Here is a 15,052-nt window from a genome sequence, read left to right as displayed (position 1 = left end):
GAGCCTTGCTAAAAATCCAGGGCCTCCGGGCAGGACTGCTGCTCAGACATGATGATGGCAGCTGCCTGGCAAGGTACCAATTCATCAGAATACTGAGAAAAGCCTTGTGCTACTGTGGTCTTGATCTTAAAAAATTGGATACTCATTCTTTCAAGATCAGGGCGGTGACGTCAATGACTCCAGGGGGTTTTGGCCTATAGTCGGTGCAGGCAATAAGGCGCTGGAAATGGAGGTGTTACAGGACTTACGTCTGCACCAAAGAAAAGATGGCAGGGAACAAAAAAAAAAAAACCGTAACTAACCAATGTGCTTGTTTGGTTTCAAGAGCTACACGGAGCATATGCAATATCTGGATTTGCAGGCACTCTAAAGGACACTGAATCCTCCAGAGGGCAGCCAGGACAGCAGCTGGATCTCAGGTGGGCATCAGGGATGAACCGGTTTGAATCCAGTGGTTCGGCAGAAGAGGCATGCACTTGGAGCAGCTCATGCCACTTCTGCACTCATTGACAAGCAATGCGCACCCACCTCACATCCTGGTTATTCACCTCGGGGAGAATGAGCTCAAGGGCTGTACAGGAGTTAACTTAATGTTAGCTTTATTAGATAATCATGGCCAGAGGTGAGGCTAGGATAGTCAGAAAGGTTCACAAAGCAGGTCTGACAGAGAACTACAGATCCAGCCAGTGTTGTCAAGGCTAGAAAGAAAGTGAATAGAGAGGTCACCAAGATATTCCTGGACATAGGGGATTCAGTGATACAGCATAGGGACACCCATTACAATCAGCTGGAAGTTTTCAGACATGATAGCGTATATTTGTCAGATGAAGGGGCTGACATATGGCTACCGGCTGTGAGGAATGGATTGGATAGGAATTGTGTGATACCAGGCAACATGGCTGGGTGGGACGAAGCAACGAAGCTAGTTGCTGGCCCCCCCCCCCCCCCGTAGACGATTTCCAGTGTGGTTAAGAGAATAAAATGAACGGTTCCCAGACGTAAAAGACTTGGGCTTTTGGTCATGGGCCTTAGGCTCATGTGATAGGGTGAGACTCTGTGGCCTCTGCAGGCCAAGGTCAGACTTTGTGACCCACGCAGGCTGAAGACCCCATTCTGCTGCACCTGCTGTGCCCCTTGCAGGGGGTGGGGAGGAAGGGTGATAAAACTCAGAGAGAACTGAGTCCTGGGGGATAGGCTGAGGAAAGCTTACCCCATGTTATGGGTTATATGGTAAGGAGCCCTGTAACCCCCACACTGGAACCAATTAAATGCCTGATATACGAAAGTATGGGTGATAGACAGGTAGTGCCCATCCCTTGTGTTAAAAGTTTAATAAAAGTTGCGACCTGCCACTTAATTTCATGCATGAATCTGTCTTCATTTTGCCATGGTGTCCATATCAAAATGTGTTCATCAAAGAGAATGTGAAAAAAACAAGAAGGAGCTAGGATTACCTGAGCCTGCTTGAAAAGCTGAGGCTTACTTCCAACCTACTAGCCCTCATCTATCCTTGCCCCAATCCATACCAAATATTGGGTAAGATATTTGACAGCCTTGGCTGAGTCAAGTGGGGAAAAAAAATAGGAAGTCTGGGCTCATCGGCATACTGAAAATACAATATTCCATGCCTCCTTACTAGCTCTCCTAATAGCTCCATATACACATTGAACAAGAAGGACAAGTAGAGCGCTGCAGAGCCCACCTAAGACAACCTTGGGACAGAAAAGCAAACCTCCTTAAACTACTTTTTGGGACCTTCTGAAGGGCAATCAGTCTACTCCTACTAGGGTTTTCAGCTAAGTCAACAGCAAATCTATGGAATTAAAAGCAGCTAATAGATCATAGAGTATCAGCATGGACACCTGATTTTTATCCATTGTCTGTTTCCAAGAGAAGATCAGTAGATAGGATGAATAGTCTGGTGGAATGGGAATCAAGAGACTTTAGTTTGATTTCTGGCTCAGTCACAGACTTCCTATGTGTCTTGGGCAAATTACTTAAATCTACTCTGTGCCTCAATTCCTCATCTGGAAAATGAGGTAATAACTACCTACCTCACATGGTATTGTGAGATTAAAGTCCATTAGTGACTATGAGGTGCTCTCTGTAATGAGTCATGTAAGCAACTAAATAGATAGATCATTTGCCAGAGTAACCAGTGTTGGTTCTATACCACACACAAGACAGTACCCAACTTGACAATAATCTAGGAGATCTGAAACTTTTAAGTACTGTGCATGATTTTTTGCCATAGTCTTCTCTATGTGATATACAAATGGAAGATTAGATATTGCATAATAGTTAGTCAAACTAACAGTGTCAAGTGTTGGTTTCTTAAGCAACAGCTGCATGCATAGCAGCTTTCTCAAAAGCCACTGGCATCCTATATCTTACCTAATAGAAGCACTCACAATCTCCACCAGCAACTGACCCAATTTTTCCCCACTGGCTAGGACTGTGTAGTTTTCCTCACAGCCTGGAGTGGCAATTCCTCTACTTTATTACCTGAAAAAAGTAGGTCTGCATTAGGTATTGTCCCAGCGTCCCATGTGGCGACGACTGATGCAAAGAAATCATGCATAGTGTCTTTAATGTTCTTAGCCATCTTATATCCCAGGTAGTCTGGTGGACCCACTCATTCTCTTGTTGCTTTCCTTTTTCTGATGTACTCAAATGATTCTTTGAATGTCAGTGGCTACTTGCTCTTCAAATTCCCATCTTGGATGTTACCTGCCCCCTTCTACAGCCACATGGTCAGGATTTCAATTTTCCATTTTGTTTCTTGAACCTTATCATTTAACCATACTGTGGTTTTTATATTTATATTTTCCTTGCCTTCCTACTTCATTTTTGTTTAGGGGCATGCATGCCTTCCAAGATTCAGTTACTGTGTGCTTAACTAAACTTCATGCTGTGTCCGAAAATGTTAATTTTCTCACTTTTGAGTTTGGAGTCTTTTTGATTAGTTTCTTCATTTAAAAAATATCATTTCTGAAGTTTAGCAAGGAGGTTGAAATTAATTACACTATTAATTACTGGTTCAATTTTAGCTACTTCTTGAAGCATTCCTGTGAGTTACTTAAGACTAAGCTGAGAATAGCTTCTCTAAATTGCCTGTTCCACAAAGCAATAATTAAAAAGTGTAAAGAAATTGCTTCTCTATGCATTGTCCCCCTTTGATACTTGACCAGTTTACATGTATATAGCTGACATCACCCTTTATTATTTAAATCAAGAGCATATTGCCCCATATCATAAGACTGATTTTTTTTTCATTTTTACCCACAAATATCTCAAAGGATTGCAGAACAGAAGAGCTAAACAACAAACAACTGTGCTTTAGTATATATGTTATTAACACTTTTGCATTAACACTGCAATAACAGGTTGAACTATAGAAAATACGTCTAATAGGAAACAGATTCAGCAATATGTTAACTAAGCAAGTGGCCAAGTTGAAGTTATAGTATTTATAGGGGTCTGAGACGCAAGTGAAATGTTATTAGTATACAGAAAACAAATCAAACTAACATCAATGTAGAGGTGCACAGAGGAAAAGTACTGAGAGAGCTACAGTTCAAGTGACTGTAAAACATTATTACTGACTACAAATAAAATGGTAACATGTAAGGAATCTCAATATAGATTTAAAATTTAATTTCATAAGATGGTAATTTTATTACAAATAAAAATATATGGACTATTTAAATAATAGTTAAACTATTTAATTTATAATAAACGTTAGACCACATTTAATAAGTAAGACCTCCTCCTTCAAATCCCTTCTCAAAATCTGCCACAATATCTATAAGAAATTAGCCAATTTATGATGCCAGGGTGAAGGAGCAGATAGGGACAGCTGATACATATTTGATTTATAATAATATTTTGTTAAAAATTAATGAAAAAATTAAAATACACATAGTTTGTGTATATAAAAATGCATTTGATGGTATTTTTCTCCTTCCACATTTAGATATCACTTGTTTTCGAACAGGGTCCAATCATGCAAATACATATACATATGAGTAACTTTACTCATGTGAGTATTCCCATTGAACTTAATGGGACTACTCACATACTTAAAGTTATAAGCAGTGTTGTTATAGCCATTTAGGTCCCAGGATATTAGAGACAAGATAGGTGAGATAATATATTTTATTGGACCAACTTCTGTTGGTGACAGAGACAAGCTTTCAAGCTTACACAGAGCTCTTCTTTAGATCTGGGGCCAGATCTACACTACAGAATTATGTCACAGAATCACAGAAGTGTAGAACTGGAAGGGAACTCAAGAGGTCTTCTAGTCCAGTTCCCTGCATGACGACCTAAGTTACATTAGCATACAGCCAGCACAGTAATTAAATTGCTTTTGCGTGTCTATACTACTCTCTTTGTGTTGGCGGCGCTTGCATCAATAGAGAAAGCAGTGCACTGTGGGTAGCTCTCCCACTGTGCAACTCGCCATCATCTAGCACAGGGTGTTTTGGAAAGGTTTTGCAGTGCCTCATGGGGCCAAACAAGTTGTGCAGGGATGACTAGGAATACAATTTCAATGTCCCATAATTTCATCTGCATCCCATAATGTTTCGTGCCTATTTTAAAACATTCCCACAAACCTATGCGTTCCTCTTTGGTGTCTACCATCTGTGTCAGAAGCATGAATCCTGCACAGCTGTGCACTACTGTGATGAGCGTTGCAAGCATCAGCCCTGATCCTGCCATATATGCAGAGCTGCCAGAGGAGCTGCAGAGAACATGACGATTCCTTAGAAGTGGGACTGCTGTGGGCCATAGAAAGAAACAATTCAAAGTTGTTGGTAGCATTTACGGAGCAGCTGCAGATGGTGGCGCGCCAGTTCTGGGCCCAAGAAACAAGCATTGACTTGACTGGTGGGATTGCAACATAAAGAGGGGTTCAGGAAAGATTTCCTTCAGGTCGTAATCCCTATCAAGCATGGGCTGTAATTGTTTAATTATATCCCATCTGAGTTCCACTGTCGGGTGGTAGGTAACAAATAAGGGTATGTGGTCAGAGGAGGTTTTATTTCTGTACTGAAGCAAATTCTTGTAGGATATATGGGTAACCTGTTCATGATGGCCCTATGACTGGAGGGGTGTTCATGGGTCACTTCACCTTGAATAGTCTCTTGAAATATGTGTTAACTACTTATGGTAAACAATCCTTTCCACTTTGTATTTAGTTGTGACACTGAGTACATTTCCCAGACCTGAAGAAGAGCTCTGTGTAAGGTCAAAAGCTTGTCTCTCTCACCAATAGAAATTGGTCTAATAAAACATCAGCCACCTTGTCATGCTTAAAGTTACACATTTTCATAAATGTTTGCAAGATCAGTGCCCTCAACTGTAAGAGCAGAATATGTATCTTTTTATGTGTTTGTACAGCAACAAGCATAATAACGCTTGAATTCTGATGGAGGTCTCCAGACTCTACTGTGATATAAATAATAAAATTATATTTTTTAAAAAAGTGTGGTAAAAGAATGTTAAGGTTCAAAAGTCAAGAACTCCAAAGTTAGGAAATACCCGGATTAAGGAGGGGGGTGCAAACAGGGGAAGGGCAGGAGCTCTGAGAGGTGATGAAGGACAGAAAGTGGGACAAGAGCTGGAGGGAAGGAGGACAGAAGCAGAGGGAGACAGGAGACACAGTGTAGTGCAACATACCAGTATAGGACAGGAAATAAAGAATATTATATATACACAATTGAAACTGCAATAAAGTAGTCAAGAAAATACACACATTCAATGGAGAACATGTTTATTGTTGAAAGCTGGACCAAAAGGTTCAGCTGTAATTTTTTTTTCTCTCCAGCCATCAGAGTACCTGACTTCCTTCCTTTTACTATGATTAAAAGGACAGTGGCCCAAATGTAACATCTGCAGGCCACAATATTAATAACTCCCAAATGACTAACAAATATGGAACAAATACATATTAGAAGTAGCAATACTGATTCAGATACAACCGTCCCAGACAAAAGACTCTTAAAAGATTAGGCGGATAATGAGCATATTTTGATCATGCTAGTTACTCTCTCCCAGGCCTTTGGAAAAAGCTATAAGCCTTCTGAGGAAAACACAGCTTCCTGAAGAAAGAGGACAACCTGCGAAGAATGGAATAACTAGTGCAGCTTGAATTCCATTTCTACAAATTCAAATTCATTCACTGAATTTTTATTTTGTTTACCAGAAAAGTAGGATGATCATTCAAGTATTTCTGCATGCCATGTGCCAATAGAAGATAGGTTAGTGGTTCAAAACCCCATCTGTATGTGGTTTAATTAAAGGGATTTAATGGTCTCATCCACCTATGCCTAAATATTTCTTAGATATGTTAGTAAGGTTGTCTCTTTGCTACAGAATTGGAGACATAACTTGAACCTCAGTGTGAAAGAACGTTCAACCAAGTTGGGCATCTTCTTATATCCAGTGTCCTTTAAAAAGGTATCAGACATCAAAGTGAGCTTAGAATAAAAGCAGGAAGTCAAACTGAGTAGCTCTGAAAGGAAACTAACTAGTTCTAATCACTTTCATTTTGCAGTAGACTCCATATGAGAAGATGAACTAAACTGCCTCTAAATTTGGGTCCCCAGCTTGAGACTTGTAAATCTCATGGCTGGCACCCAAATACAGAAGCATGCAATATCTGTGAATACTTTATAAAAACTGGCACTAAAAACTTGCAGAGGGAAACTGACTAGGACTCAGTACATGAAGCTCAGAGCCAGCTGCAAGCAGAAATTAATCCCAGAGAAACTATAGCAGCTTGATGCAAAAGGAAAGTGAATAACCCTAGTCAAATACTTCTGTAAAGCTCTCTACAAAGGGTGTGGCAAAAAAAGGGATAAGCATTAACAGAAAAAGGAATGGGGGAGACATATATAAAAGAGAAATTAAAGAGAAAAACAGCTGAAAGAGAAAGTAATGTTAATAGAGAACAAAAATGAAAGAGAAAGAAAGATGAAAAAGGGAGAGAAACAGAGGAAAAAGATGGGGGGGAGAGAGGGATGAAGAGAAGGATTTGCCACATCAGTGGAAAAGTATCACCACTTTTTCGTCACTACTTCAGCTGCTAATTTACAATTGGGAGAAACAATCAGGGGTATTGATATGAGAGCAAAGAAAGGGAGAATTTCAAGTCGATTCTATGTTTGAGACAAGAAATATAGGAAAGTCAGAGGGTCACATATGTGATATTGCAAATAAGCTTACAAATGTAAACAGTTGCATGTGATGTTAAAAAAATAGTTTTCTTCTGTTTTGTTGTATAAAGGAAACCTGCAGGTAATAACATACTTCCCACGTCCTTTAAGTGTGACTCCGCTATGAAAATAGACTAGAAAAAAGGTCAATGTCGTTCAGTATTTGTTGTCTCTCAATTTCCACAACAAATGTGCTCAATTTGCACATTAAAAGATGCATTGTTGGTTTATTTTCTATCAGGCCTGCAAACTCCATTTAGGTTATGAGAGTCAAGCTGCATTTCTTCCTTCTCATGGATTATCACCAATACTATAATAAAGATGCTGCAGGCCAAATTATGACTACAATTTCACCTTTTCAACCTCACTATCTTCAAATTATGTTTTTGATAACACCATGCAACTTTACAGCCTTCAGTTGGGATTGCACAGGTCTAACTAAATGAAATTTAGCAACAATTCTGTTGATGAAATACAACAAAGAATAGAATCTACCTTCGTCTCCCAGAGCTCTGTTTTGGTCTGCAGGATTCACAAAAGTTCAAAGCAATAAAATCTAAATTTTGCTGCTAAAAATCAATACATTAGTCTGAAAATACACAAGAAACAGATCTATTGAGATGCCATTTTTACAAACACTTTTTAGAATACAGACACACTTGAATCAAACATAAGAACATAGGAATTGCTACACTGAATCAGACCAGATGTCCATCTAGTCCAGAATGTTATCTTTGATAGAGGCCAATACCAGAGGCTTCAGAGGAAGATGAATAAACCACAGTAGACAGATGTGTGATAATCTGCCCCCACAGCAGGTCTCAATCTGATCTTTAATAGGTAAAGATTGGTTTAAGACTTGAACAATGATGTTTAATATCTATTAAGAAGTTTTTTGTTATAATTAATTATAACTCTGGATATTCATATAAATATCCAGTCCTCTTTTGAATGATGTTAAATTTTAGGTCTCCACAACTTTATGTGGCAATGAATTCCACAGTTTAATTACTTGTGTGAAAAAGTATTTCTTTTTATCTATTTTGAATTTCCCACATTTAATTTTATTGAACATCCATTTGTGTTATGAGACAGGGAGCACAGAAGTCCTCCAACTACCTTCTTTACACCCTTAATTATTTTATATACTTTTATCAATTCTTAATTTGTCTCCTTCTAAAATAAACAATCCCAGTCTTTTCACTCTCTCTTCATATGAGAGCTTTTCCTTTGCCTTGTTCATTCTTGTCCCTCTTCTCTGAATCCCTGTTAGTTCTCCAATATCCATTTTTGAGATGGGATGACCAGACTGCACACACTATTCCAGATGAAGCTGAACACTGATATATATAAACGCATTGTAGTATTCTGTGTCTTATTCACCCTCCCATTCCTTAGGGAGCCTACAGTTTGTTAGCTTTCTTTGACTGTAGCTGCACAATGATCAGAGGTCTCTATTGTGCTGTCTTTCTTGAGTAAGGACAGTTAATTTAGAACCCTGTAAGATGTATGAGTAATTTAAACTTTGACTTTTCCTTAAAAATCACCTGGAAAAAAAATCACAATTGTGTAAAGAGGAAATAGCAATGACTTATTTGTGAAATTCTGAGAACTGTTGTCAGTGGAAAGCCACATGGAGGTCTATACGTAAAAAAGATAATACAAAGTAGATGAAAAGGAAAAGAGCATTCTCTAGGAGTGGAAAATATTGAATATTCAAAGCTATGAAACAGGACAGGGGTGAAATCCCTAGCTCTCCCCACCAATACATTACCAGAAGGAATTGAATGAAACACCTTAATAATCTTAAAGGCGAAGGAAAGAAATGAAGGACATTTTCAAAACCTGATGTATTTGGACTTAGGATAAAATTTTCAAAAGTACCTAAGTGACCAAGCAGGTTAGGAACCTAACTCCTATTGAAATCAAAGCAGTTAGGTGCCTAACATGCTTAGGTGCTTTTTAAAATCCCAAGAGGCTCTTTAGGTGCCTAAATAGCTTTGAAAATCTGGCCCTAGGGAGAGTAAATTACTATTGAAAATTGGACATTGGCTATATTGAAAATTGTACCCATTGTTATCAATGTTTAACTTACTGAAAAATGTCTAAACAGGAGATGCAGTATTTTTAATTTTCAGAGTAGCAGCCGTGTTAGTCTGTATTCGTAAAAAAAAAAAAAAAAAAAAAAAAAAAGAAAAGGAGTACTTGTGGCACCTTAGAGACTAACAAATTTATTTGAGCATAAGCTTTCGTGAACTACAGCTCATTTTATTAGTATCCAAGATTCTATTCCAAATTCTGCTGGTTGATATAACTTATTTGGACTTTCAAAAAAACACTGATAAAGTCCTCCAGAAGAGGCTGTTAAGGAAACTAAGCATTTCTGTGTTAGTTTTGTCAAGATTTAGAAAAAAGCTAAGAGATAGAAAACTAAGAAGAAGAATAAATAGTCAATTTTCAACATGGTAAAGTTTAGCACTGGGATTCCTCAAGGTCCTGTAATAGAACTTTGGTGGTGCTTTTTACATTGCTAATGATCTTAAAAAAAAAAAAAGAGAGAGTTAGACAGTGATGTGGAAAAATCTGCAGATGACATGAAATTATTTCAGTTAGTTAAGATTAGAGAAGACTGAAGGACTTCAGGAGGACCTAACAAAGCTGGGAGACTGGGCAGGGTGATAGCAGATGAAATTCAATGTCGACAAATGCAAGGTAATGTGTTGCAAGAATGAGTGTTTACCATGTTGTAAATTAACTTTAACTACTCAGGAAAAAGAGCTGAGTGTCACTGTGCACACCTAAGTGAAAACCTCTGCTCAATGTGCAACTGTGGTTAAGAAAGCAAACAAAGTCTTAGGATATGTAAAAAATAGGATAAGAAGTAATATTGAATAGAACATCATAATATAAATTGATGGGATGGGACACCCTCTTCTGAAATACTATGTTCAGTTATGGTCACATTAGCTCAGAAAAAGGAAGAAATATAGAAGGGGTTCAGAAATCTGCAACAAAAATGATTAGAGACATGAAAAGATTTCTGTGTCAACAGTGAATGAAACTATTGAGACAATTTCACTTAGAGAGATTATTATGAGGGAACATGATATAGATATAAAAAATAAGGATATAAAAAAAACTGACTTATTCTCTCATAATAAAAGAACAAGAGGACACCTAATGAAATTAAAAGGCAAAAATTTAAAACTAATAAAGGGAAATGCTTTTATCTTTGTGACTAATCTGTAGAACTGCCTGACACAAGATATCAGTGAGGCCAAGAGCTTAATAGGATCCAAAAAAAGGACTAGATATTTATCTAGCCAAATGAGAAGATTCACATTTATATTAGTTAGGATATATTTTTAAAATAGGTATAAACTCTCATGCTTTAGGGCATAAGCCAACCACTAAATGATAGGATTTAGGAAGAAGTTTGCCTTTAAGAAAGGTTGTTCCATAACTGTCCACTATGGTGCTTTTGTCACTTTTCTCCGGATACTGGCTACTGTAAAAAATAGCATAATGAATTAGGTGGCCCAATGTCATGATTGTCATGAATGGCAATTTGTATGTTCCTGTGATCCTTGGAAAAGGGGCTTAAGAGTCCTTTGCCTCAGTTTCCAAATCTGTAAAATGAGGATAACAGTAGTTACTTCACAAAAAGGGTGCGAGGCTCAATTTGTGCTTTCAGATGCAAGGAAGAAAAGCAATATGCTGCAAGGGCAAAGTAAAGCATAAATGAGGCATTGCATAACACTGGCTTTCAGAGCAAATCAGCATTTTACACATATTCCACTTTTCATAACAAAGGGACCAAAATCACTTCCCTACCTATATGCAGCTCTGCTAAAAATGCAGCCACTTCTAAGGTGGAAATGGGTAGCCAGATGCACAATATGCAACACAGTGCTGTGGGATAAGGGAAATTTTGGCCAAAGGCATCAGGGAAATTTATGAGAAGTGCCACAGGATGTTTAGCATATGCAAAGAGTGATATTACCCTGGTTTTATACTCAACAAGGTTAATGCCCTTACTCTCCATAAAGTGTCTCGGAGGCTTTTATTTTTACACATGGTGGAAAGGGCAGCAGTCCTATCTCATAACACTTGAAAGACCCCCTACACCTAGAAACAAAAGCTGCATGGGACCTTTAATGTCCATGAGGAAAGACAGGACCTCAGTTTCATCCACAGATCTCTGTTCATTCAATAAGCATAATGGTGGAATCATTAGCATCAATGTAGAGTGAACAGAATCCAGTTGTTTAGGATCTTGTCCAAAAGACCTTCACACCAAGTATCCAGTGTTACATCAGTATAAAGTGTTCAGTATACTGTAACTCAGCAAACTCAAGGCACTTTGGTCTTAATGGCATTGGGAAAGGGGACAACTGCTGAACAACCCCAAATCTCCAGCATGTGATATGGTTTTAAATCCCAGTCCCATGTCCCCATTAAAAATATAATTTATTAAGAAACCAAAGTTGGATCAAGCAGATCATTGTCCCCTGTGTGAAGGGGATGCTCCCCCGCCTTCTGTAGAAAGCACACTATTCCACCACCACCACCTTGTCCCCTGGCTGAAGCGGATTCTCTCGCTCATCTCATTTGCTCTCTGAGTGAGGTTCTCCCCACCACCGCCTCCAGAAAGGAGAAACCTCCTCCCATACCTAAGCACATCGATGCTGCGTGAAGGGGACTCTCTTCACTACCACCTTGTCACTGTGGAAGGAAGATGCTCCATCTACCCTCATCACCTATGCAAAGGGGACTTTTCGTCCCCGCTCTTGAGTGAAGGGGTCTCCCCCCATACCCCTTTGCATTGGCAGTCTCCCCCCTCCGCATTCCCCTGTGTGAAGGGGTCTCCCCCCTCCGCATTCCCCTGTGTGAAGGGGTCCCCCCCCTCCGCATTCCCCTGTGTGAAGGGGTCTCCCCCCTCCGCATTCCCCTGTGTGAAGGGGTCTCCCCCCTCCGCATTCCCCTGTGTGAAGGTGCTTTTCCCTCCATCCCCATGTGTGAAGGAGCCTCTCCCCCAAACCCTCTATGTTAAGGGGTCTCTCCCCCGCATTCCCTGTATGAAGTGGCCTCCCCCCTGTATTCCCTGAGTGAAGAGGCCTTTCCCCAGAACCCCCTGTGTGAAGGGGCCTCCCCCCTGCATTCCCTGTGCAAAAGGTGCTTCCCGCTCTGAACGGGGCCTCTCCCCCACCCCACCCCCATTCCCTGGGCAAAGGGCCCCCCATCCCGAAGTCCAGAGGGGCCTTTCCCGCACCCCGAGAGAGGGGCACCCTCCCCTAAGCCCTACCTGAAGGGACGTCTCCCCTCTTTCCCCCATGCAGGGGCCCCGCTCCCTTAACCCCACGTAAGGAGTCTCTGCCTCGCTCCTCCCCCCCCCTGAGACTGCGGCTGGCACTGACCCGGCTCCGCCGTCTTGCTCCGCTCCGCCATGTTTGTTGTCGTCCCCCAGCCGCTCCACAGGGAGTGAGACGCGGCTCGGGCGTCACCATAGCAACACACGTCACAGCCAGGGGAGTCCCTCTCTCCTCCCCCCTCCCTTGCCACGGGGTCAGCAACGTCCCGGCGGCTGAGTCTGAGCAGGAGGCAACGGCGGGTGCTCGCGCGCGCGCTCGGCCCCCTGCTGGCCCCGCGGGTGAGGGGCCGGTGTTGGCGGCCCCCGGCCAGGCTCAGCTGCTGAGTCTCCCTAGGCAGCGGTCACAGAGATGCCGCCCCGCGGGCGCTCATTGTACCCGTGTGTGTGCGCACGCGCGCGCCCCCCTCCCGCACAGGTGGGTCCGACAATTACAGTGATGCAGCCCCAGGAGAGCGGGGGGACTTTTAGCGTGTTTGCATTTGCCTCCCATGCGCCCCCAGCAGGTGAGTCTGACAATTACAATGCTGCAGCCCCAGGGCGGGGGGAAGCATCTGATGCGTGTTTGCCCAGGCACCTACCCGTACCCCGATGCAGCAGGTGAAACACTGGCCATGCAGCAATTACGGTGATGCAGCTCTAGGGCAGGAGGGGATCATGTTTGCGTGCGGGTTCTCCTTCCCTATGCCCCTGTCTGAGCATAAGTTAATTACAATGATACTGCCTATTGGGGAAGAGGCCAGGGCTTATTATATGTGTCCGTCCGTCCGTCCCCCCCCCCCCTTCTCCCAACACATAATTACAATTATGCAGCCCTAGGGAAGGCAGGATTTAGTAGGTGTGTTTCCCCCACACATACCAGCGGGTGAGTCTATGTGACAGTTACAGTGAGGCAGCCTCAGAGGAGGAGGGGCTGATTATGTGTGTGTGTTCCTCCTTGCCACTCACCATGTGATTTTGACTGTGTAGCAATTACAGTGGTGCAGCCATAAGGAAAGAGGGGCTTATTGTGTGTGTGCACCCTCACCTTCCAGATCTCTACCCGGACCTAAGAGAGCATGATTCATGTAGCATTCCATAGTGAGGCACTTTCTGAGCAGAGGGGAGGTGCTTGCTTCATGTGTGTGCTCCAAATGTGCCCCAAACCCAGCAGGTAAGACTGATCATCTGTTAATCACAGTGATGTCCTTTCAGGGCAGGAGGGCTTGTGTGCTCATGTGCCCTCTCAACCCCAGCAGGTGAAACTCAATCTGTGACAATTACAATGATGAAGCCCTCACTGAGGAGGTGCTTGTTATGTCTGTGTTCCCCATAAGGTACAGCAAGTGCAGACTAACAATGTGTGTCTCAAGCAAGCAAGCCTGAGAAGGGAGACTTATTTGTGGATACCCCCCCCCCACACACACACACACAAAAATACCCCTCAAGACCTTACAGGTGAGACTGACCATATGGCAGTTAACATATTGCAAGCACAGGAGGTAAAACTTGTGAGAGTGTGGCTGTCCTGCCTCCTTAGATTTAGTAAGTGAGCCTTAAAATGCTGCAAGCCTGAAACTGTAGGTAGGCTAAAGGATGTCTTCCTGCAAGTGCTTTTATGAACATTGTTTTGACTTCTTCTCACTAACTCCTCTTATGGATTCCTTCCAATCTGGTGTGTGTTCTCTATGGTCCAATGAAACCATCCTCATCAATGACCACTTGATTTTTAATACCGTCAACCACTCCCACCTCCTTCATGCTATCCTTCCCCTTGGGTTTTTGACCCTGCCCTCTCTTGGTTCTCTTTATATTGCTCCAATTACTGTTTCAGCATGTGTTTTGGTGGTTCCTCCTCCAGCACCCTCCTTTTCTCTCTGTGACTCTTAGGTTTCTCTGTCTATTGTCACATCCTCTTCTTCCTGAACAACTCACCCTTAGATGACTTCCTTCTTCCACAAATTCAGCTACATCCCTATGCCAATGATTCTCATGTCTAATTTTCTGCACCAGACTTGGCTTCCTCTACCCAATCTACATGTCAAATTGTATCTGACATACTTTCCTGTATGGCCCACCAGCAACTCAAGTTGAACATGGACAAACAGTATTTTTTTTCCCCTAAAATTTCTCCATTCTCCTAGCCGCTCCAATTTGCAACCTTGAGGTCCTCTCTGATTTCCTCTCTTTTTCTCCCTATTCATCCAGGTTGTTACCAGGTCTTCTCATGTTTTGCTGTATGACACTCCAAATATCTGACCCTTTCTGTCTCAACAGTTAAAACACTTATCCACACCCTGGTCATCTCCTGTATGGACTACTGCAACCTCGTTCTGTCTGGGCTCCCTGATATGCACAAATAGTCCTCCTCTGTCCTAAAGCTGTGCAAAGATTATCTTCCTCACTTGTGGCTCTGATCACATCACTCATCTCTTCATTTGTTCTCTCTTTACTTCAAGTTCAAGATCCATGGGTCCTACAT

The 15,052-nt window shown here is 41.8% G+C and overlaps 1 protein-coding gene across 2 annotated transcripts in view; it reads right to left on the bottom strand.

Annotated features, from left to right (window-relative positions):
• The window catches only part of LOC119859961 (AGBL carboxypeptidase 4), a 1,439,111-nt gene extending 1,426,118 nt beyond the window's left edge, over positions 1-12,993 (bottom strand). The window contains exon 1 of one of the 2 annotated variants that reach the window (XM_038412901.2): positions 12,641-12,993. In XM_038412901.2, the coding sequence (XP_038268829.1) occupies positions 12,641-12,671 (31 nt within the window). In that variant the 5' untranslated portion in view covers positions 12,672-12,993. The remainder of the gene's footprint in view (positions 1-12,640) is intronic. The other variant, XM_043520131.1, reaches the window with a different exon arrangement.
• Between the last annotated feature and the right edge of the window lie 2,059 nt (positions 12,994-15,052).

This window comes from Dermochelys coriacea, chromosome 8 (genome assembly GCF_009764565.3).
Source record: "Dermochelys coriacea isolate rDerCor1 chromosome 8, rDerCor1.pri.v4, whole genome shotgun sequence".
Taxonomy (NCBI): domain Eukaryota; kingdom Metazoa; phylum Chordata; order Testudines; family Dermochelyidae; genus Dermochelys; species Dermochelys coriacea.
The sequence above is the reverse complement of the archived record's forward strand: the minus strand, read 5'-3'. Positions and strand labels throughout refer to the sequence as shown.